The sequence below is a fragment of the Sceloporus undulatus genome, chromosome 2 (genome assembly GCF_019175285.1).
Source record: "Sceloporus undulatus isolate JIND9_A2432 ecotype Alabama chromosome 2, SceUnd_v1.1, whole genome shotgun sequence".
Classification (NCBI taxonomy): Eukaryota; Metazoa; Chordata; class Lepidosauria; order Squamata; family Phrynosomatidae; genus Sceloporus; species Sceloporus undulatus.
Genome location: NC_056523.1, coordinates 75860986 through 75884360, shown reverse-complemented (window position 1 = coordinate 75884360; position 23375 = coordinate 75860986). Strand labels below are relative to the sequence as shown.

At 43.6% G+C, this 23375-nt stretch overlaps 3 protein-coding genes across 5 annotated transcripts in view; 1 reads left to right on the top strand and 2 right to left on the bottom strand.

Moving 5' to 3' along the window:
• The window catches only part of HYAL3 (hyaluronidase 3), an 81953-nt gene that overhangs the window by 31897 nt on the left and 26681 nt on the right, over window positions 1–23375 (bottom strand). The gene's annotated exons all lie outside the window — the stretch shown is intronic.
• HYAL1 (hyaluronidase 1) lies at window positions 3577–21790 on the top strand. 3 transcript variants are annotated; one of them, XM_042448969.1, is made up of 8 exons: window positions 3577–3607; window positions 5553–5652; window positions 8416–9908; window positions 11613–11702; window positions 13162–13421; window positions 15028–15143; window positions 17360–17505; window positions 21450–21790. In XM_042448969.1, exons 3-8 carry the CDS (start codon window positions 8997–8999, stop codon window positions 21495–21497), a joined length of 1572 nt encoding a protein of 523 aa, XP_042304903.1. In that variant the 5' UTR covers window positions 3577–3607; window positions 5553–5652; window positions 8416–8996; the 3' UTR covers window positions 21498–21790. The 3 variants fall into 3 exon arrangements, 2 of the variants coding, with proteins under 2 accessions (XP_042304903.1, XP_042304904.1); XR_006101880.1 differs by lacking the exon at window positions 21450–21790 and having other exon boundaries at window positions 3584–3607; window positions 13162–15143; window positions 17360–17385; XM_042448970.1 differs by lacking the exons at window positions 17360–17505; window positions 21450–21790 and having other exon boundaries at window positions 3584–3607; window positions 13162–15156.
• LOC121921228 (acylamino-acid-releasing enzyme-like) lies at window positions 21246–23179 on the bottom strand. The gene is made up of 4 exons (XM_042448979.1): window positions 22536–23179; window positions 22345–22447; window positions 22113–22219; window positions 21246–21905 (listed from the first exon to the last, which is right to left on the bottom strand). The coding sequence occupies exons 1-4, from the start codon at window positions 22562–22564 to the stop codon at window positions 21803–21805; spliced, it is 342 nt and encodes a 113-aa protein (XP_042304913.1). The 5' UTR covers window positions 22565–23179; the 3' UTR covers window positions 21246–21802.

Genomic DNA, 23375 nt, shown 5'->3' with positions numbered 1-23375 from the left:
ATCTGCAGAACCTGGGGATTCATGGGGCCACCTTGGATAGGAACGCCATTGAGCTGTGGTTGTGCATGCATCTGCAGGGCTTGGGGATTCATGGGGCCACCTTGAATAGGAACGCCGGGGGGTGGCACCTGGGCTCCTCTTTGTGGCCTATAAACCCGCTACCCAAGAGAAAAAAGAGGACAAAAAGAACAGAGTCATTGACCAGACATTTGAAACTGAAACATAAAACATGGGGGTGACAGACAGAGCAAGGGGGAGGGTCTGCAACTGTGCTCAGCCCCAGTGCCTGCTCACTTTCCTTTGGAGACTCCTAGGTGTCCATGCAGGACAGAGGAATGGGGCTGCAATGGATGACCCCTGGGGGCCCATTGCATGTGCAGACCCCCGGGTGTGCATGCAAGAGAGAGGAATGGGGCAGGGATGGATGACACTTAAGGGACCCCTTTCATTTACAGCCTCCTAGGTGTCCATGCAGGACAGAGGAATGGGGCTGTGATGGAAGACCGCTAGGGGCCCCTGTCACTTACAACTTCCTAGGTGTCCATGCAGGACAGAGGAATGGGGATGGTATGGATGACCCCTAGGGGGCACCTTGCATATGCAGCCTCCCAGATGTCCATGCAGGACAGAGGAATGGGGCTGTGATGGAAGACCCCTAGGGACACCTTGCATGTGAAGCCCCCTGGGTGTGAATGCAGGAACGAGGAATGGGGCAGGGATGGATGACCCTTTAGGGACCCCTTTCCTTTGCAGCCTTCTAGGTGTCCATGCAGAACAGATGAATGGGGCAGGGATGAAAGATCCTTACCGGCCCCTGTCACTTACAACCTCCTAGGTGTCCATGCAGGACAGAGGAATGGGGCTGGGATGAAAGATCCTTAGTGGCCCCTGTCACTTACAACCTCCTAGGTGTCCATGCAGGACAGAGGAATGGGGCTGGGATGGATGATCACTATGGACCTCTTTCCATTGCAGCCTCCTAGGTGTCCATGCAGGACAGAGGAATGGGGCTGGGATGGATGACCCTTAGGGGTCCCTGTCACTTACAACCTCCTAGGTGTCCATGCAGGACAGAGGAATGGGGCTGGGATGAAAGATCCTTAGCGGCCCCTGTCACTTACAACCTCCTAGGTGTCCATGCAGGACAGAGGAATGGGGCTGAGACAGAAGACCCCTAGGGGCACCTGTCACTTACAACCTCCTAGGTGTGCATGCAGGACAGAGGAATGGGGCTGGGATGGATGATCACTAGGGACCTCTTTCCATTGCAGCCTCCTAAGTGTCCATGCAGGACAGAGGAATGGGGCTGGGATGGAAGACCCCCCAGGGTCCGGGGTCACTTACAGCGTCCTAAGTGTCCATGCAGGACAGAGGAATGGGGCTGGGATGGATGACCCTTAGGGGTCCCTGTGACAGCCTCCTAGGTGTCCATGCAGGAGAGAGGAATGGGGCTGGGATGGATGACCCCTAGGGATTCTTTGCATATGCAGCTCCCCAGGTGTCCATGAGGACAGAGGAATGGGGATGGATGACCCCTAGGGGCATCTTTCATTTGCAGCCTCCTAGGTGTCCATGCAGGACAGGGGAATGGGTCTGGGATGGAACACCCCCAGGGGCCCCTGTCACTTACAGCCTCCTAGGTGTCCATGCAGGCAGAGGAATGGGGCTGGGATGAATGACCCGTAGGGGCACCTTGCATGTGCAGCCCCCGGGTGTGGTTGCAGGACAGAGAATGGGGCTGGGATCGATGATCACTCGGGACCCCTTTCCATTGCAGCTTCCTAGGTGTCCATGAAGGACAGAAGAATGGGGCTGGGATGGATGACCCTTAAGGGTCCTTTGCATGTGCACCCCCAGGTGTGCATGCAGGACAGAGGAATGGGGGGTGGGATGGATGATGCCTAGGGGACCCTGTCACTTATTGCCTCCTAGGTGTCCCTGCAGGACAGAGGATTGTGGCTGGGATGGATGACCCTTAGGGGTCCCAGTCACTTACAGCCTACTAGGTATCCATGCAGGACAGAGGAATGGGGCTGGGATGGATGACCCCTAGGGACACCTTGCATTTGCCGCCCCCCCTGGTGTCCATGCAGGTGAGAGGAATTGGGCTGGGATGGATGACCACTAGGGGTTCCTTTCATTTGTAGCCTCCTTGGTGTCCATGCAGGACCGAGGAATGGGGCTCAGATGGATGACCCCTAGGTACCCCTTGTATTTGCAGCCCCCACGTGTCCATGCAGGACAGAGGAATGGAGATGGAATGGATAACCCCTAGGGACCCCTTTCATTTGCAGCCTCCTAGGTGTCCATGCAGGGCAGAGGAATGGGGCTGGGATGGAAGACCCCTAGGCACCCCTGTCACTTACAGCCTCCTAGGTGTGCATGCAGGATAGAGGAATGGGGTCGGGATGGATGACCCTTAGGGGTCCCTTTCATTTGCAGCCCCCGGATGTGCATGGAGGACAGAGATGTGGGGGTGGGATGGATGACCCCTAGGGGTCCCTTGCATGTGGAACCTCCCGGGTGTGCATACAGGAGAGAGGAATGGGCTGGGATGGATGACCACTTGGAAGCTCTTTCATTTGCAGCCTCCTAGGTGTCCATGCAGGACAGAGGAATGGGGCTCGGATAGATGACCCTAGGGAGACCTTGTATGTGCAGCGCCCCGGGTGTTCATGGAGGTCAGAGGAATGGGGCTGGGATGGATGACCCCTAGGGGTCCCTTGCATGTGGAACCTCCCGGGTGTCCATGCAGGACAGAGGAATGGGGCTCCGTTGGAAGACTCCTAGGGGCCCCTGTCAGTTACAGCCTGCTAGGTGTCCATGCAGGACAGAGGAATGGGGGTGGGATGGATGACCCCAGAGTCACCTTTCCTTTGCCATCTCCTAGGTGTCCATGCAGGACAGAGGAATGGGGCTGGGATGGATGACCCCTAGGGACACCTTGCATTTGCAGCCCCCATAGATGTCCCTTGATTTTATTCTAGCAATCCCTCAGTCATGATAAGGGGAGGGGGCAGGAACGGGGTCATGATACAGATTCCAAAGAAATTGGAAGCAGAAAGAAGAAAAACATATAAGGGCTCTTTGACAGTGGAACAAACTCCCTTGGAGTGTAGTGGAGTCTCCTTCCTTAGAGGTCTTCTAGCAGAGGCTGGATGGCCATCTGTCGGGGATGCTTTGATTGTGATTTCCTGCATGGCAGGGGGTTGGACTGGATGGCCCTTGTGCTCTCTTCCAACTGCACTATTCTCTGATTCTATTAAATAAATTTACTGCCTCAAAGGACTGGAAAGAAAACTACTTTTCGTGGACTTTCCCCCAAGGTGCTGACCTTTCCAGTCTCCAAAGATGGAGATGGGAGACGCCAGCCATGACTCACCTGCCTTACTAGGCGGTATACCACATATCCGTAGCGCCGCCGGTGATTAATCTTTGCAAGCACAAAATCTAACAAGCAGAGCGCAAAGAGAGAAAGGAAAATGGTAAAGAACAGGGCCAAGAAGCCCCAGAAGCGAGGTCCCAGACTGATCAGCCATGAATAGATCCTCACAATTCCTCCACTGAAGGTCAGGTAGAGGAAAGCACAAACTAAAACCTCAACAAGGTCAGCCATGTCTCAGACATAGGGCTGCCAAAGGCCAAGTGCCTAGGCCTACTGGAAGCTTATGGCTCATGCAACCCATAAGCTGTGACCTCAGAGCTATGCAAATCTGCCATTGTTGGCTGAGCCCATGGGTCTCCAGCCCCATGGCTCCAAGGATAGCCTATTGCAATATCCCTTCTTGAAAAGGGATGAGTTGTGTAGAGAGTGCCTGTTATGAGTAGTGGCAGGGGAACAGTAGTGGCAGCAGGGGAAAGAGAGAGGCCTGTGTAGGCCTCTCTCCTTTGGGGGGGGGGGGTTCTCTCCCTTCTTTGGCTATTTGATCATGTCCTCCATTTCAGCCTCCTGTCTAGGAGGAGTTCCACAATGTCCTCCATTCGGAGCATGACCTAAAACCATGGATTTACTGCTCTGGGCCTCACAACAAACTCTAATTCCCAGAATTCCATAGCCTTGAGCCAGAAAAAGAGTGACAGCAGTGCCAAACCAGGTTATTTCTCTAATGTGGACGCAGCATCTACACTGCAGCAATAACCAGGGTTGATACCATTTTCACTGCCTTGGCTCAAGGCTATGGAATTCTGGAAAGTGTAGTATTTTGCAGCACCAGACCCCTTTCCTTTGCAAGCAGAAAATATCCAGCATGGCTCTGAAGAGTTTCTTTTTACTAATTCAGTCCCAAAACACACCGCAGAAATAATCCAGTTAGAGACTGCTTTAACTGCCCTGGCTCAATGCTAGAGAATCCTGGGAATTGTAGTTTGTTATAGTACAATAGTTGTCTGGGAGAGAAGGCTACATGTCTCACAAACCCACTTTCTGGGTATAATCTCCAGAACTGCTAGGGAGAACCACTGACAGAGTGGTGCAGTGATTTGAGCTCTGGACTATGACTCTGGAGGCCAGGGTTCAAATCCCTGCTGAGGCCTTGAAACCCTGTCATCACAACCTCAGAGGAAGGTAAGAGCAGACCCCCTCTGAACAAATCTTGCAAAGACATTGCCATGACAGGTAGGATCCCCTTGAGTCAGAAAGTGACTTGAAGGCATGCAACACATACACACACTTTGCAGCATTTTGGATTAGGGAGATATCGTGTTGCCAATGTGGTGACTTTCACACGAAAATGGGGACTTTTAAGCGCTTTTGGTGTGATTTTGGTGCATGGCTCTGTTTCAGTGCAGATTTGGTGACTTTCGCCCATTTCAGTTCCAGCCTGAGCAAGGCTGGCTACAGAGAAACCAGTCTTAAAGCAGTCTCAAACTGGATTATTTCTGCAGTGTGTCTTGGACCCAACTTAGGCTGCATCTTCACTCCAGACTCCAGAGACAATCAGTTTCATACCGTTTTTACTGCCATGGCCCAGTGCTATGAAATCCTGGGAATTGTAGTTTGTTGTCACACCAGAGTTTGCTGAGAGAGAAGGTTAAATGTCTCAGAAAACTAGAATTCCCAGGATTCCCTAGCACTGAGCCTGGGAAGTTAAAGGGGTATCAAACTGGATTATTTCTGCAGTGCGGTTGCAGCCGAACACGTTTCTATTTGGCACAAAGCTTCCTGGACCCCCTTCATGACAAAATAAGCATCTTAAAAGTATTAGAAGGACTGAAAGATTATTTGGTTGATTTTAATGGTAATGTAGAGATTTGAAATAAGTTACAATTATTTTTATTCAATTAGGGCTACGTTTATTTGCAAAAGATCCGCCATTTTAACATTATGGGAATTTTCCGGGAATTGTGACTGAATATTTGGTGTGATGTGGGGGGGATTCAGCGGGTTTTGGAAATATCTTCAAGGCTTGTTGGCAACACTGCTCCTGCCTGTCTCAGGAGGACACCAGATGAAGGCTGAGTCATTTTGTATGAGTCACATCCTTGCATGTTATAACTTGAAAAAATGTGAATGATCTCTTTCTTTCTCTGTGTTATTTTCTCCTCTGCTACAGCGGTGATTGCAAACTTCTTGCGGCAGGGCCTCACGTTCCTTTATAATTTGAAGAGCTCACAGTGCTGGGCGAATGAACAAATCGATGGATAAGCACTGGGGTACGTAACTGGGCTCCTTCCATCCATAATCTGGATGTTGGTGTCTGTGCGGCTGCATGTAATCTACATTGCTTTTGTAGTTTTTTGTGTGGGTTTTTGGGGCTATATGGCCATGTTCTAGAAGAGTTTATTCCTGACGTTTCACTGGCATCTTCAGAGAATGCTAGCATGGAAGTGGGTGGTGTGTGTGTGTGTGTGTGTGTGTGTGTGTGTGACCGTGGGTTGAGAGGAGTGATTTCCATGTTAATCTGTGTATTGTTCTGTTGTTGAATGGCAAGGCCTCAGGGTGGGACGATATGCAAGAAGGATTTGTGTCTGTTTAATGAGTAGTCCATTCAACAACAGCACAATACACAGATTAACATGTAATCACTCCTCCCAGCCTACAGTCACACAGTATATACCTCACTCACTTCCATGCCAGCATTCTCTGAAGATGCCAGCCACAGATGCTGGTGAAATGTCAGGAATACACTCCTCTTGAATATAGCCACGTAGCCTGAAAAGCCCACAAAAAACTATGAATGCCGGCCATGAAAGCCTTGAACGTCACAGTCTCCATTGCTTGTATCTGCAGTGGTCACTGGAGACAAGAGTGCTAATCTTGCATTGAATCTGATGAACTAGATGCTTGCCTCTGACAGAGTTCATGTGCCACAGCAGTTGAAGCTGTTGATTTTTCTACTACTCTTTAAAGGATTTATTGCACTGTAAATGTGCAGTCATCTTAGCAGCAAAGACTAACATTTCCTGGAATTGCTCCCTGCTCTTATCTTTGTGGGTGTCCTCCTCATGGGCCACTTCCTCCATTATAAGTGGGATCAACACACGGGGGGGTCTTGCTAGCTTTTACTCACTTATTAAACCAAAGCCAGCTCTTAATCAGATGGTGGAGAGAAAAAGTGATTGTTGGTGACTGGCAGAGTCAAGGCATTTCACATGAGTTGGTCTTGTGATGATTAATAATGACAAGCTTGTGAGGATTAAATGCCTGAGAAGCCTGAGAGAGTACTAATGAGCGAAATGGGTTTCAACAATGGATTAATTCAGACAATTGGGACTCTAACTCACACCAGCCCAGGCAAGCGTGGCCAGTGATCAGGAATCATGGAAGCTGCAGTCCTAAGACAAGTGGAGGCTCACAAACCCCCTATTCTGTTAAAAAATGAAATGTGAGAACAGAAATATGATAATAAAATACATTCTCTCCTAATCAGGCCAGGGAAGATGGTTGGACTTCTTGTTGTTGTGTGCCCTCAGGTCATTTAATTTATGATGGCCCTAATAACTGTATCACAGGGGTTTCTTGGCAGGATTTGTTCAGAGCAGGTTTGCCATTGCTTCTGCTGAGGCTGAGAGCATGTGACTTGCCTAAGGTCTCCCAGTGGGTTTCATGGCTGAGCAGGGAATCAAACCCTGGTCTCTCATGATAAGGTCACAGGAACCATGGTCTCCCATGCTAGGCCTTAGGGTCGCCATAGGTCACAACAAAGGCACACAACACACACACACACACACACACAGTGTTCAGATTATAGAAGGGAGGGGAAAACAGGGAGATAATGGAAGATAAAGTCTATGGCCATATGCAGTTCAAGACCTGGCTTACAGTAATCGTATTTTATTTTCTTCTCTGTTTTTGACTTAAATTCAGTAGCTAGAATAGACCCATCAAATCAACTTCTGAATGCTAAGTCAATATGTATATAGACTTCATTTGTTCACTAGCTCTAGTGTAGTTGGGACTAGCAGATGGATTTAGGCCCTAATATTTAATCTAAAGTGAATCAACCAATTCTAATGTTAGCTAGCATTTTGTATTTGTTTACAATAATGATATCACTATGCTGTCAAGTATTAGGGCAAGTTTCTTCACAGCTGTGGCTGATGTACTGTGGCATAATTAAGTTCTTTGTACCCTTAGGATAGGTCCTGCAGAACATCTGTCTCCCATGTGGAGCCTCCAGATGTTTTATGTTACAACTGCCATCACTCTGGCTACTGGCCATGCTGTCTGGGATTGATGGGATTTATAATCCAAAACATATGATGGGCACTCAGGTTCAGAAAGGCTGCTACAGAGCAACTCCTGTAGTCAAACTATGATCAAATTTATCTGAATAAGAATAAAAAGGGACTGAGGAATGGCAACTCAGTTTTAAAAAGCTGACTAATCATGGGTGCCATACTTAATACAGTATAGAGTCCCATAAGACCAAAGTGTAGCTTTACATAAAGAACAGTACAGATGTTTCTGGACTGCTGTTATAGAATTTTGTTCTACTGAATGAAAGGGCAACAGCTGGAAAGCAGGTCTTGTAACTTTTCCGTAAATCTTGGAAAAGTTATTTTTTGGATTACAGTTGTCATAATCCCCTAGCCAGCATGGCCAATTGGGGAGGAGGCAGTTCTGGGATTCATAGCTCCAAAAAGAAAAAATTCCAAGCTGCGGTTTGATGTAAGCTTTGATACATCATTCCAGCTTGATTCTTTTCAGGTTCTTTTCATGTGATGCAATGACTAAGATTGTGAGATAAGATCTACAAATTAATATGTTAAAATCTCACCTCAACTGCAAGCTTGCTAGGCAGTTTTAGTCAAGTCATTGTTCTTTTGATATCAGGAGGAGCTCTTGCAAGGAATACTGCAATAATGGAAATGAAAGGCTTGGAATCCTATGTGTCAAGATTCTTAAGTGGGATCACTGGATTCTTAAATGACATATTATGTGCTCACTTTTGTCCTTTCTCATTTTTTCCACAGGAGATCAATCATTAACCAGCTCATTTTGGAGGAATCTTGTCTGCTTGAATACATCTGATCAGCCTGGGGAGGGTGAAGAGGAAAAAATGTGACTCCACATGAAAGGAACAGAGAAACATTAACAAAGGTGGCTTGGGCAAGAGCAAAGGGGATAGGAGTGTTGTTATACTTACAGCTATCCAGATAACCACACACTGTACCAAACATGTCAGCCACGTTCACTGGAAATGCAAATATCAAAAGTTATTACCAGTTGTTAGGAACACAGGGTTTCTTGTTTCTATTTACTGCTTGATACTCTGGAAATATAGTGAGCAGATTACAGAACAACATCAGCAAAAAGCAGCAAGAATTTGAGGCTGCTTCTGTTACCATTTTTTCATCTGTGAGGTGGGGTAAGGAGAAAATTGCTTTGCAAAAAAGCTACTCCTTTTTTCCACCTCTCTTGAAATTAACTTCCCTATTTGCCACAAGGTGCATGTGCTTCTTTGGGATTTAGAAGCTGTTTGTGTTGGAAGAGACAAAAAGACTGGATCTTTTGGCAGTAATTTTGGGAGCTCTGTTTCAAAGTGATTATTACTATGGCAGACCAAACAAGAAGGTGGGTCTTCTTCCTCCATGTTTTTGTAATGGCTTTGAATTACGGAGGGGCCAGGGAAGGGTCAGGAATACTACATCACTCCTTCATCACTGTTTGGAATGCACCAAGTCAAGTATGCCAGGAGAAATACAATGTCTCCCTAGACCTGGAAATATTTGATGCAGTCCTCAACCAGAATGAATCATTCACAGGAAGGGATATCACCCTTTTCTACAGCAACGGGTTAGGATATTATCCACACTACACTGAGGATGGATCTCCAGTCTATGGGGGCCTGCCTCAAAACGCCAGCCTGAAAGCTCATCTCCAAAAGGCTCAGCAAGATATCAAAGAAGTCATCTGGGAAGTTGGCTTCAAAGGTCTGGCTGTTGTTGACTGGGAGAACTGGCGTCCGTTGTGGATTCGGAACTGGAACTCCAAGGATATCTACCGAAATAAGTCTATAGGCCTGGTTAAGAAACAACACCCAGACTGGCCTGCTTATAAAGTGGTCAAGACAGCCTTGCTAGAATTTGAGCAAAGTGCTCGCAACTTCATGGAGCAAACTTTGGCCCTTGGCAAAGCCTTGAGGCCTGAGGGTTTCTGGGGCTTCTACGGCTTCCCCAGCTGTTATAACTATAATTACAAGGATGCCAATTACACAGGAGAATGTCCAGAGATAGAGAAGCAGAGGAACGAGGAACTGCAGTGGCTCTGGAACCAAAGCCGGGCTCTGTACCCCAGCATTTATCTCCCTGAAGATCTCAAATTCCTCAACAACAAAACTCTCAAGTTTGTCCGTCATCGAGTCCAGGAGGCTTTCAGGATTGTGAACCAAACAGGGAATGGCAGCATCCCAGTCTTACCTTATGCTTCTGTTGCATATCAGCTTACTCAGAAATTCCTCACTCAGGTAAACTTTTTACCAGGACAGCATTTGATAAGTATTGTCACTGGAATATCCTAATAGAAAAGCATTACTTGGAAGTAAAACTTGTGGGTTTCAGTGATGCATGATCCTCTGGTAGTGTGCTTGGAGTCTTGGCTTCAGTGTTCTTCTGGCAGCACTAAGTATTTGCAACTGTAATTTTACAGATAAGGAAAGGCATAGATGACAAATTACAACACATTTCTTTTGGAAAATATCATGATCCCTTCACATCAACCTGAATAGCAAAACTTTGCCAGATTAAGTAGAAATGTTGATTTTTCAGCTCCTGCCATGTGTTTTGATTTATGTTAGATATTCTTTTTCATGCAACATTCTTTCTGAAGTATAAGGTCTTGCTATTGAATAAAGGATGAAAATTCCTGTGTTATGAATGTGACATGGACATGAATTTTTTTTTTCATTTTAGAAGCCATAAATAATACAAAAGAATAATACCAAGTTTTCTGTTTCTCCACATTTCTCATGCTATTGGGGGATGGTTTAGATTTAGAACAAACTCATATTACTCTAGCTATTATTACTGTGTCAGCAATGAAGAAAGTTTTGTATAAAACACAGAGTTAACATAGTCCCTGTTTAGAGTGTGTCACTATATAAGGCACAATAAAAATGAAGGGACAAACGAAGTTTGATGTGAAGCTAGATGGTGGGTTGTAGAGGAGTTGGTTAGGAGCCAAGAGTACGAAACTGGTGAGTCTAAGAAAGTCCTGGGAAGACTTTACAAAATAAAGTTTTTAAAGGAAGAGAGTGAAAGAGTTTTCTCTTGATAGGCAGCATAGCATGCACAAAGACAGTTGAAAACATGTTTATGGAGAATCTTAGATGAGCTAGATGTGCTTACTTTGAATGGCATTGAGCAGGAAGAGAAATGCAGAGAAAGTGGATATAATATGGAGATTTAAATATAAGGACTAGAGTGATGATACTAGGAAGGTGAAGGCTTTTTGTTGACTAAAAATAAGGTTTGGCAGGAAATTGGTGACTGAGAGATCCTGTACAGTAGGCAAGGCAAGAAGTGAACACAGCATGGACAAAACAAGATACTGGTAGGTTTCTGAAAAAGCTGAAGAGGAAGAAGCAACAGGACTTGGCTGGGGAGGGAGAGATTTGAATACTCAAAAACATTACATGCCTGACAGATGCACAAGTTGTTGTAATGCTGACACAATCCGAACAAAATGGTGTCTCACCTTAAAGCTGATGGGGAACAGTAGCCATGCAAATATTGCTGGACTACACCTCCCATCATTCCTGACTTGGATCTGCTGATTACGATTGTTAGGAATCAAAGTCCAATAATGTCTAGATTAGGACCATGAATTTCACACCTCTTTGTGTTAAGAGAGACAATGAATAGGAAGAAGCATTAAAATGGATTTGGATAAAGAACAATTCCAAAAAGATGAGCTGAAAGAGAAGAATGGATTAGACGTTTAAATACTAATGGGAGCACCCTGTTTACCAAGGGAGTAGAGTAAAATTGCTTAACCTATTTCCTAATATTTTGTTTTTACTACAGCCAAAAATCTCAAAGGGTGACTATTCCTACATCTTAGTAGCAGTATCTAATGTCTTTGATAGGAACAAAGAACAAATGCTTGAGTTCATTTAGCAGATAGAAGATGGCTTGTGTTCTCATGTCTTTTGTTTCCATCTGTCCTGCAGGAGGACTTGGTCCACACCATTGGTGAGAGTGCTTCTCAGGGAGCAGCTGGAGTCATCTTGTGGGGGAGTAAAAATTTCAGTTATTCACAGGTAAGAGCCAGTGTGGTGTAGTGGCTAGACTACAAGTAGGAATTTGAAACAACACCTGATGTTGATAAAAATTTTTATTGTATATAGCTAAAGACACTTTGAGGGCCAGCTTGGAATAGTATTTTGACTGTTGGACTACGGCTCTGGGGACTAGGGTTCGATTCCCAGCTCTGCCATGAAACCTACTGGGTGACCTCGGCAAATCACATGCTCTCAACCTCATGAGAAGGCAATGGGAAACCTCCTCTGGACAAATATTGCCTTAGGGTCGTCATAAATTGGGAATGACTTAAAGGCACACAAGAACAACAACAAAGACCTTTAACAAGAGTTTTCAGTCCATAAATAGTAAACAATATTCATAAGAATTAACCCTAAATTAAAAATTCATACTCACTTTGTTTGCCACTCATACAAATTGGTTCAGTTCAGATAATTAACAAATGCTCATAATTGTCTAGAAGCTGTGGCAAATGATACCACCCAGTGGGTAATATGAAGCCAGTAATCTCTTAATAAGCCCATCACAATGTCTTGTGGTGTTTGACCCGAAGTATTGTAGAAGGTAGAAATTTTCTGGATTGCCCTTAGTCGCTGTTTTTCATTGTAAGTAACCTAACGTTATAGGGCTGTTGTAAGAACAGATTGAGGAAGTGGGATAACTTTGTCACTGTAGGCTCTAAGAATATAAAGGCAACAAAATGCATAAGCCTAGCATTAAAGATGCTGCCATTTAGTTCAATCAGTTATTTTGTAAAGCTAATGAGTCATAATTAACTATTCAAGATGAAGCTATGCCAACATATTTGGTTTACAACAAAGAGAACTCATAACAATATATTCTTGCTAAGGAAATCTGTTTTCTTCTCATCATTATGCATCTTTGGGTCACCTATGCTTTTTAAAAACTCTGTGATTACCTGTGCATTAGTGTGAATCTCACATTGGAGCCGCCCTGATAGAAGGAAGGGCGGCATATAAATAAAATTTTTATTATTATTTATTTTATTATTTATTATTATTAACTTGGAAATGTGTTCATTGGAAGAGCATATTGTTGTGCATGTTCCTATTCAGTTTAGCCACAAAGTCATGGAACCAGGTTTGGTTTTATCAGTGTTTTGGCCTGCAGCTGCCATCTAGCATGGATAACAGTAAAACATTGTGGGAGTTGTAGTCAAAAACATTTGGGAGGGCATAGATCCCTTGCCCCTATTCATAGAATCATAACAAGAATACCATTTGACAGTGGAAGTTATAGAATAGACTGCTTTGGAAGCTGGTGGACTCCTCTTTGCTGGATGTTTTTAAGCAGATGCTAGTGGTCATCTGTCTAGGGTGCTTTGAGTGTTGGACTGGATGACCCTTGAGGATTTCTGTAATTTCCCAATTCTGTAATTTTCTGATTCTCCCTTCCAATATTAATTCTTTTTCTGGAACTTTGTTTTTCTTCTTTCAGGAAGCATGTCTTAGTGTAAAGAAGTATGCGGACACTCTGCTTGGGCCATACATTGTGAATGTCACCAACAGCGCAAAGCTATGTAGCCAGGTTGTGTGCTCCAAGAATGGCCGCTGTGTGCGGCAGGACAATCACCCAGAAGCTTTCTTGCATCTCAGTCCCAGCAGCTTTACCATTGCAAAGCACCCGGGGAAGCCAGGTTTCATGCTGAAAGGTTACATGTCTAAAGAGGACCTGGTCAAGATGGCTGAAAAATTCAGGTGCCGGTGCTATAGCGGCTGGGAAGGCCTGCAGTGTGAGAAAAGGTCCCATTAGAGTAGGTGATAGTTGGCTTAGACTTGAGACTGTTTTGGTCCCAGGGGCCTGGTTGCAAAAGAAACCATGTGTAGAGATTTTCTTCCCCTTTGCTAGGCCTTTTAGAGCAAGGATGGGCAACTACAGCAGGACTGGAGGGGGGTCAATTTTCTGCCCTTGGACATTCTGGGGCTGCATAAACTGTTGTCATCATCTTCATCCATCATGATTGGAGACAATTAGATTATGCATTGTAAACTGCTTAGGGAGTACTTAAGTGCACTGATAAGCGGTATAGAAATGTACAGTACTTGCTATTGCTTGCTATTGCATATATATACCTATGTTTGCACACACATTCTCTTTCTGCAAGAAAAGGTTACCGTAGTTTTAAATGTGTGTGTGTGTGACTGAGTACATAAATTGGTAAGTGCATACATTCTTGGCTGTCATTGCAATGTGTTTATCGCTCGGGGGGGGGGGGGAGGCTGGTGACTTTTAGATGTAGAGTTTGTGCTTCAAGTGGGAATCATGTATTCGTTTTCAGATTAGAATGACCGTTAGATGTCTTGGACTGAATGTATGTGCCAAAGGTAACTTTTCTGTTTGTTGAAAACAACAACAACAAAGTTTATACCCCTATACATCACTACAGCTGACTCTGGGCGGACCAAAAGGTGGCAGTGTTGTGTCATATTGTGAGACTGATCAGGTGCAGCAGTATAAAAATCTCTGCTTGAGCATTTTTTGATAGCAAGTCTTACACCATTACTAGTTGTTCTAGATCTGTCCATGTCAGAAATGCACATAGGTGCAGGTCTGCCTTTTATTAAAGTTAGTGTAAGCCAAAGATGACTATCCAACAGTATCTATTAGCAGCTACTGCATATAGACTCTCCTGCAAACAGATCCATGTGTTTCCTCCTATTATTTCCATCCTTCCCAAGACACTGAAGAAGCCACTTCTTCAGCTGTATATGTAACTGACATAGGAACAAATAGTGTTCCTTGTGAGGCTGTTGAAAAGTACTTATGTGCACAGATACTGCAGTAGCTGCTATGAAAGCTATCCAAGGCTTTGTGCCACTGGCGGTGCCTACAGAAACCAAGGCGAAAGCCTTCCTACCCCCAGTGATGATCGTGAAGAGACAGCTGCTTCCTGCAGTAGCAACTGTGTGAGACTAAAGCCTCCCTTCATCCCAGTGATCCTGATCCAGTTTCCTGTCTGTGTCTATTAACTGTTTTCAAGTCAGCCTTGACTTATGGTAAATGAGTTGATTTTCTTCCTATCAGATTTCTTCAATGTACAGCTTTTACAACCATACATAAAAATGGGAAAAATGATGGTGTGGAGAATCCTAATTTTAGTTTTCATTAATATATCAGTAAATATCACAAACTTGTGCAGCACTTTTATAACTGCCCTTCCAATCCCTAGTTGTCCTCAGATTTCTTGACTGTAATCTTCATTGTGATAAATGACTGATCCAAGGTATGGAAAATCTTGTAACTGTTTCAATTTCTTCATCTACGGTAAACGTATGGTCATTATTTTTGTTTTCTTATGTTCAGCATTAAACCTGCTCCTAGCTGCTACTGTACGGTGGAAATGAATAGGTCACATTTGGTGTACCCTGGAAGTGGGCAGACTTTGAAGTTGCAGGATAAGGATTTGTTTTCCTTCTATGGTAAGAAAGATGGAATCACATTTCATACTAGCAGTAAAAACAGCAATACATACTGCCTATGCGCCCATACAGACAGGCCAAAATAAAGCTGCTTCAGGTCACTTTGGAGGTATGCTGTTTAAATTATGCATGCGTCCTAAGAGGCTGGAAGCTGTGCTAAAACCACACTCCAGTCCTAAGGATTTAAACAGCATACCTCCAAAGTGACCCGAAGCAGCATTATTTTGGCCTGACTGTTTGGGCCCTACATTTACTAAATTAAATATACTTAATAAATCATTGGATTGTGCTAAACTGAACAGGTGTCTGTCTTTTCAAAGCGCAACAGGGTATTCTAGGGGCGGATCGGACATTGCATTGCTTAGACAGGCAGCTTGGTGGTTTCAGACATTTTTGGACTTGGACAGTGGACCATCTTTTGTAATTCCACACCTCACACTTTGCATCATATAGTGCAAGACGGCCACCTGCCTTTCAGTAAAACCACCCCTCTTCTTGCAAATACAATTTTTGCAGCCATTCAAATGCACGTATATTTATGTGCCGAACAGGCCCACATTTTGTTAAAACAACAATTAGGAGTAGCTGTGTGGTCCAGGAGTTAAAAACTAACAAAAACACATTTGGGGAGTATATTTATTTGGATTAATATAATGGATACATTACATGATTGTATGAAGCACTTACAAGTTTTGTAGCCATATATATATATATATAGGCTATATAACTGTGATATATTATACAGTATGTACTGGAGAGCCAGTGTGGCATGGCGGTTTGAGTGTTGGACTGTGACTTTGGGGACCGTGCCCCCAGCAGCCTCAGAGGAAGGCCATGGCAAGCAGCCTCTGAACACATCTTGCCAGGAGAAGCCCTAGGATAGGGTTGCCATAAGACGGAAACTACTTGAAGGCAGACAACAACAAATCTCCCTTGCTGTTGTCTGCCTTCAATTAGTCTATATATAATATGTAGCGCATATATATATATATATATATATATATATATCACATTCAAAGCATTAAAAATTTCAAAGCCATTAGTATAATGTAATATCATATAACAGGGGATGCCCTATATATGTGCATACAGATGGCGCATCTGACAGGATCTCTCTCTGTCTGTCATATCTGCCCTTCCCTGCCGCGGAGCCTCCCAGCCGCTAGAGGGCGCTGCCTGGCCTTCGGAGGAGGCCTCTCTCTCCCTCCCTCTCCCTGGTGCCTTTCCTGGGCCGGCGCTTGGCAGAGAAGAAGCCGCCCCTGAGCCCAGCCCTGGGAGAGATCTCTGTCCTGCTGGGCAGCATGTTAGTATCCTCTCCTGGGGAGGGCCTTAAGGGGCCCCAGCTTCCTTGGAGGAGGAGGGCAGAGGGGGCCTAGGGACGGAGCTGCCCCTGGGGCTTGGCTTTGGGCTCTTTGGAGGCGGAGGGGGCTCTTTCCTTTTCTTGTTTCAGGGGAAGATGGAAGCCTAGCTCCATATAGGGAGCTCCAGCACTCAGAAGGAAGGAGCAGTTGTGCCTCTGGGTGTCTCTCTCTGTGTGTATATAATACACACATATATATGTGTGTGTGTGTGTATAATATAATGTTTGTGTGTGTGTATTATGCATGTGTTTGTGAGTGTGTATAATATATATGCATGTGTGTATATATAATATATATATAAATGTGTGTGTGTGTGTCATATATATGTATAGACACACAATATACATATGTGTGTGTGTACATTCGCCAGCCCTTTTTTGTGAGGGATCCGTTACGGACGTGTGTGTGTGTGTATAATATAATATGTGTATGTATATAATATATGTGTGTGTGTGTGTGTATAATGTTTGTGTGTGTGTATATATATATATGTATGTGTGTATGTATATATACACACAATATACATGTGTGCGCATGTGTGTACATTCGCCAGCCCTTTTTTGTGAGGTATCTGTTCCGAACTCCCTCACAAAAACAGAGTTTCTCTTATATTCAAGCCCCATTGGCTTGAATATAGGAGTACGGCTGCGGGCGCATGTAGGTATGTGCCTTGGGCACGCACCCCATTGTTTCCCCCTTCATTCATCCCTCACACCGCGAGAGGGAGGGAGGGGTGTGTGTGTGTGTAGGGTTGCCAGAGTGAAAGTTGAAGAGGTTTCCTGTGTCCTTAATGGTGCATCTAAGGAAGAAGGTTGAAGTCTAGGAAATCTCATGCTCCCAACTTCTCTCTTTCAGTTAGCCTCAAAGGGGCTGCAAGGTCCCTTTTCAGGGTGACCACAGATGTCCTCACTGCAAAGGAGAACAAGGCACTGCAAAATGGAGGAAATTCCAGAAAAATGGAGATCACTCCAAGAGGAAAGCTCAAAATACTTCATAGAAATGTAAATTCATCATACATAGGCTGTAGCCACACTACAGAAGGAATACGGTTTGAGTCCACTTTAACTGCCCTGCCTCAGTGCTATGGAATTCTGGGAATTGTAGTTGTTTGTGGCACCAGAGCTCTCTGCCACAACCAACTACAGTTCCCAGAATACCATAGCACTGAGCCAGGGCAGTTAAAGTGGACTCAAACCGGATTATTCCTGCAGTGTGGATAGTCTCATAGTTTATTTACAGCTCTATTACATATACAGTACTGTATTTTTATTATGGAGTCAACTATGCATAATACATATGCCAGTGGAGCCCTGAGAAGATGGGCAGTCTCTTTTGTTGGGATATGTGTGTGTGTTAAAATATGATCCATGCCATGTGTCTAAAATGCTCAAAATGGAGAACATTATTATTATTATTATTATTATCCCGCTGTTTCCCTAGAACTGAGACCCAGAGCAGCTCACAGTATCAAAAGAACAATACAATTGAAAACATAGAAAAGTAATACATTAAAACGGAATTAAATTGTTACGATATTAAATTAGATTGCTTATTAAAAGAATAAAAATACAGTTAAAGTTAAAATGGTTTAGAACACTTAAAACAATACAGCACCCCAAGCTAGTCCTTTAAAAACATATTCTGTTTTAAAAGCCTGCCTGCATAAGAAGGTTTTAAGCTGCTGGCAGAAGGACAACAGGGAAGTTTTAGGATTCCTCCTGGAAAAAAGGTTGAAATGTAGAACATGTCTTGGAAAAGGAAGACCTCTGGCCACCCTGTTCCTTAGCATGCTTTAATGGCTGTGATAAGCAAAACCTGCTGAAATTACGATCATTATTAAAGATACTGGAGCCCTCTCCTGGCAACCCAGTGTGCATTAATTTTATTTTGCTTTTTCACCATGGGATATGCGCACACAGTCCTATATAGGAGTTAATTTGAACCTAAAGTAGGGATGCTCTTATTTTTATCTGTTTTTTTGCACACAGAAGTAAATGACCCAGATCTGACCAGGCTTTATGGGTCAGTCTGAAAGGGGCCTTGGCTTCCAGGGAGATTTCCAGCTTGATCTGCTCTAGGACCCATTTGTTTGTCTTTTTGGTTGTCTTTGGAATCCTCAGCACTTCCCCCCAACACCACATCTCAAATTGATTTTCTTCCTATCTGCTTTCTTCAATGTCCAGCTCTCACATCCTTATGTTGGCTTGGACTGTTTTAACTTTAGTGCTCAGTAGTATTTCTTTACACTTTAAAGATCTTTTCTAGTTCTTTCATAGCTCCTCTTTCCATTCTTAGTCTTCTTCTGATTTCTTGACTAGTCTCCTTTCTGATCGATGTTTGATCCAAAGCATGGGAAATCTTTAACTATTATAATTTCCTCATTATCTGGGATGAATTTATATAGCTTCTCCATGGGCATTATTTTTGTTTTATGTTCAGCAACAAACCTGCCTTTGCACTTTGATTTTCCTTAGTAATTGTTCCAAATCCATGATGTATCCTGCTAGTAGTATGGTGCCATTCGCATATCTTAGATTTTTGATGTTCCTTCCTCCTATTTTTACTCCTCCTCCTTCTGATTCTACACCTGCTCTTTGTATATTTTCTGCATACAAGTTGAACAAGAATAAATAAATAAATAAACAAGTAAGGAGATAAAATGCAGGCTTGTCTGAGCCCTTTGCCAATTGGGAATCATTGTTTTTTCTATACTGTGTTCTAACAGCAACCTCTTGTCCTTATCAAGACTGTCAAATTTAGTGACACTCCTGTTTCTTTTGTGGGTGCCTCGCAAAACTACAAATCACAGGATTCTAGCAGTTAAAGTGGTGTCAAACTATTTCTACAGTGAGTAGATGCATCCCAAGTGTGTGCGTGTGTGTGTTTTAATAACTCTGGCAATATTGCTTATAATTCCTCCTAACTGGTTATATGGAGTTGGATTTTCTTCTCCCCTCTCAACCTCACCAGTTGAAATGTGTGCTGTACTGCACAACTGTGGTGCTATGGTTTCACTGTAATTGCCACATGGAAATATCCTACAGATCATGGGGATTTGCAACTTTAGGGAGGAGTTATTTAGAATTCTCAGAGACGTCTAGTGCTTCTGACCAAACTACAAATCCCAGGATTCCACAGGATTCCACCATTGCTTTGCACATACACTGCTGCAGCCAAGTATGTTTTTGAGTGACTTGCACTATTGCCTGCAGCTCTTTCTAACTGGTCATAAGGATTTGGGTCTCTTCTCACCCCACCCCCACCAGTTGACTAACATGAAACACCTGTCGAACTGCCCAATTGTGGTGCTTTGATTCCACTGTAATTCCCAAGGCAACATCCTACGAAATCGTGGGATCGGAAGTTTAGGAAGGGGTTGTTTAGAATCTCATCCCAGAGAATTCCTCTAGTGCTTCTGATCAAACTACAAATCCTAAGTTTCCATAGGATGCCACCAAGGCATTTAAAGTGGAATCGTAGTGTTATAACTGTTGCGTTACACGATAATGTTTTGGGAGGTCATTTTCACATCATGTTCACATATTATTCAATCATTACCTGTCAAGGTAGCAAAAAGGTTCAAGCTAGCTAGCCCATTATGGGTGTGGGAGGCAGAGAAAGAGTCATGGCAGTAACTCTTCCCACCAAATGATCCCCGCCATCTGGAAATAACTGAACTGTTGAGTGTCAGGAGCTTTGCTTTTTTTGCCTTCAAAGTGACCCTGCTGCAAACAAGGGCACTGCTAATCTTTAGTCTGTAGCAATTTAAAACAAGCATTAGTTCACTGTCACAGAGTTCACAGAGTTCTTGCGAAAATAAACTATGTGGGGAAGAACCATGTGTACTGCTTTGAGCTTTCAGCAGATTTTTAAAAAAAGCATCTCAGAATTTGACAATGTTTTTGGCTCTTGTTCAAATTAGAGTGCTAGGTTTCAAGCTGAAATTCCCCAGAAGCAAGACAACTGGGGACAATCTTAGTTGATCAGGAATTATAACAGATACCTCAGATTTGACAAGAGCATCATCTAAACAGCAGTGCACACTTTCCAACTTCAAAAAAATTGAAATTCCAAGTGGAAGAAGGCTTCCTAACAGTAAAGCACATGCTTAACACATTGGGTAGTAGACACCATTTGACAGGGGGACTTTTGGTATCATCCAAGTTGCAGTACATCAATTTTTGCTTCTAGGAATCTCCCCATTTAGAATTACGATGTGAATACTATAATTCTAAACAGGGGGCTTCCTAGAACCAAGGAGGGAGTTTGCTATAATTTATTAGGGTTTTTTTTTTAAAAAGGTAGAAGGCTCTTTGGAGCACTGATTATTATTTCTGAAGTATAAAAGGGGCAGGATAACAGGAGGATCCACAGATGTCTTTTAGAGTATTAGGTATGTACCATGCAGCACTGGATACACTCCAGCTAGCAATAAGTAACTAAAATAAGGAAAATAATAAAAGGGGTACCCTGATTAACATTTCTGGGACAGATGTAAACTCCAGCTATTGATATTATTAAAGTACACTACATTTATGCCCTCATTCAGGACTAAGCCCTCCCAAAATAACTTATAAGCAGGCATAACTGTTTGTGCTCATACTAAAGACTGGATGGATGAGAGAGTAGAGTGGGGTCAGTGCTTCCAGGACAGATTACACTCTTGCCTTTCACCAGGGGATGGTTCCTTTAAAAAAAGAGTTAAAGTACAGTACTTACACTGATCCATGTATAAGTCTACTCAGGTTTTTTGGGTCTTTTTTGACCTAAATTTCTAGACTTATGCATGAGTATACACAGTATCTTCTATTCAAAAAAATTCAAGATGCTAGGGGATGAGGCATCTCACTAGTGGATGAGACCCACTCATTTCCAAATTTACTTCGCAAGTCAGCTTTTAAGACTGAACTTTAATCAAAGGTGTTTATTAATTAATCTTTTGCAGCTGGACCCTTTGGAGCTCATCCTTTCCAGTTCTGTCTCCAAATACTAGCATTAACAACAAAAACATCATTAATATTGAAGAGGACTCCTGCATCAGAGTGTGGATAGCCACCTATTACGGTGGAACTATTTATAAGAGTTCAAGATTCGGCAGGAAGTACGTGATCACCATCGCCTCAGTGGCTGAGGTACAATGGAGTGGACCTGATAGATGTATCCCAGCCATTGTTATGTACCAATTCAAGCTCTGAAGAGCACTGGCTGTTTGGAATCTAAGAGATTTGAATCCATTAGCAAGCCACACTGCTTAACATAGATATGATTACTAAAGGTGTAGCCCAGCTTCTGCTGTCATCATTTCAGGTGCTTGATCAGCCAGAGTGCAATATTCATGAAACCGTCTGCCTCAGCCTCCACACCAGACAGTGCATGGTTATTTCCTGGATACCACAACATCCTAGAAAGGGAAACAGACAGAGGGTTGCAGACACTGGTTAGAACAGCTAATTACTTCTTGCCACCACCCTAGCAGATATTCTGCACACATATTATTCCCTCTTTTGTCTCAGTCCCATATTTCCAGCCACTTCCATGAAAACTATCCCTGCTTTCTCTCTAGAAAGTCCTCTCGCTACCCCTTGGATTTTTTCCCAAGCTTGCTTACCGGGTTGGAACTCCCCTGGCCTTGAGAGCATGATAATACTCCAAGCCTTGCTTGGGGGGTACCCGTCTATCTTCTTCTCCTATCATTAAGAGAACGGGTGTCTGAACCTACAGGGGAAAGAACAAGATGGGCTGCTGTCACACCAACTATTGGAAACTGAAGTAGGAAAAACATGGGGATTTTTTGAAGAGTGGATGTGAACTTTGGAGGGGCATTGTACAGTATACAATACCTTATCGACATACTGCATAGGTGAATGAAGCAGCATCTCTTTCCAATGTGCAGGGTCTGGTAGAGCAGCATAGTCATAAGGTAAGCCTGCCTCAGTCAAGCACCTACAAGCAACAGCATGACAAGGGTCAATAAGGCCAGCAGCGTCAGGCTTGGCTTGAAGGCAGGAGTATGACTGTTCATGGTGCTTACCAGTCAGGGATGTCAGTGCTTCCAACCATAGAAGCTATATTGACTACAGGATTCCTGGCAACACAAGCTTTGTAAGTGCCAGGTTTTTGACCAATGAGATGGCAGGATAGGAAGCCTCCATGCGAGCCACCGAGCAAGGCCACTCTCTGTGAATCCAAAGGCTCCTTCTGTAGCACCTTCTCTACACAGAACTGAAAAGGAGAGAGGAGATATACAACAATTATAAGAAGGCAAACATGAATGGTGCACCTTGGAAGAATGTCTTGACACTAAAAGTAAGACAGTCCATCCAACTGTTCATCACATTATCTGGCTCAGTCCACATGGAATGGGTAAAGAAATCACATATCTGAATACATGCCTTTTTAAAAAACAAAAACAAAAAACAACTGGCTATGTACATTCAATGAAAAGTATTACATGCATATTTGAAGGTGGTACCATGAGGACTGTAGCATGATAATTTAAACTGATAAAATGGTAAGCAATACATATAATGGAATATAAAAGTTTATTATCCTTAGGGCTAGGCTAGAGCCAGTGTAATATATGGTTTAAGTGTTGGACTAGGACACCGGGGGACCAAGGTTCAAATTCCCACTTGGCCATGGAAACCTACTGGGTGACCTTGGGCAAGTCACATTCTCTAAGCCTCAGAGGAAGGCAAGGGTAAATTCAACTGAGCTAAGTTTGAAACAGAACATGTATAAGAAATTTAAAAAACGGAGAAATCACCAAAGAGGAATTCAAACAAATAGCAAGCACATGTAGGGGTAAAGTCAGAAAAGCTAAAGCACAGAATGAACTCAGGCTTTCTAGAGAGGTTAAAAACAACAAAAA

Coding starts and splice junctions, on each gene's coding strand:
- HYAL1 (XM_042448969.1), top strand. CDS start 8,997: ATGGCAGACCAAACAAGAAGGTGGGTCTTCTTCCTCCATGTTTTTGTA. Junction 11,703..13,161: donor AAAATTTCAGTTATTCACAG/GTAAGAGCCAGT, acceptor TTCTTCTTTCAG/GAAGCATGTCTTAGTGTAAA. Junction 15,144..17,359: donor GGATTTGTTTTCCTTCTATG/GTAAGAAAGATG, acceptor TCTCTCTTTCAG/TTAGCCTCAAAGGGGCTGCA.
- LOC121921228 (XM_042448979.1), bottom strand. CDS start 22,564: ATGGTTGGAAGCACTGACATCCCTGACTG. Junction 22,448..22,535: donor AGCACTGACATCCCTGACTG/GTAAGCACCATG, acceptor TGTTGCTTGTAG/GTGCTTGACTGAGGCAGGCT. Junction 22,220..22,344: donor CTATGCAGTATGTCGATAAG/GTATTGTATACT, acceptor TTTCCCCTGTAG/GTTCAGACACCCGTTCTCTT.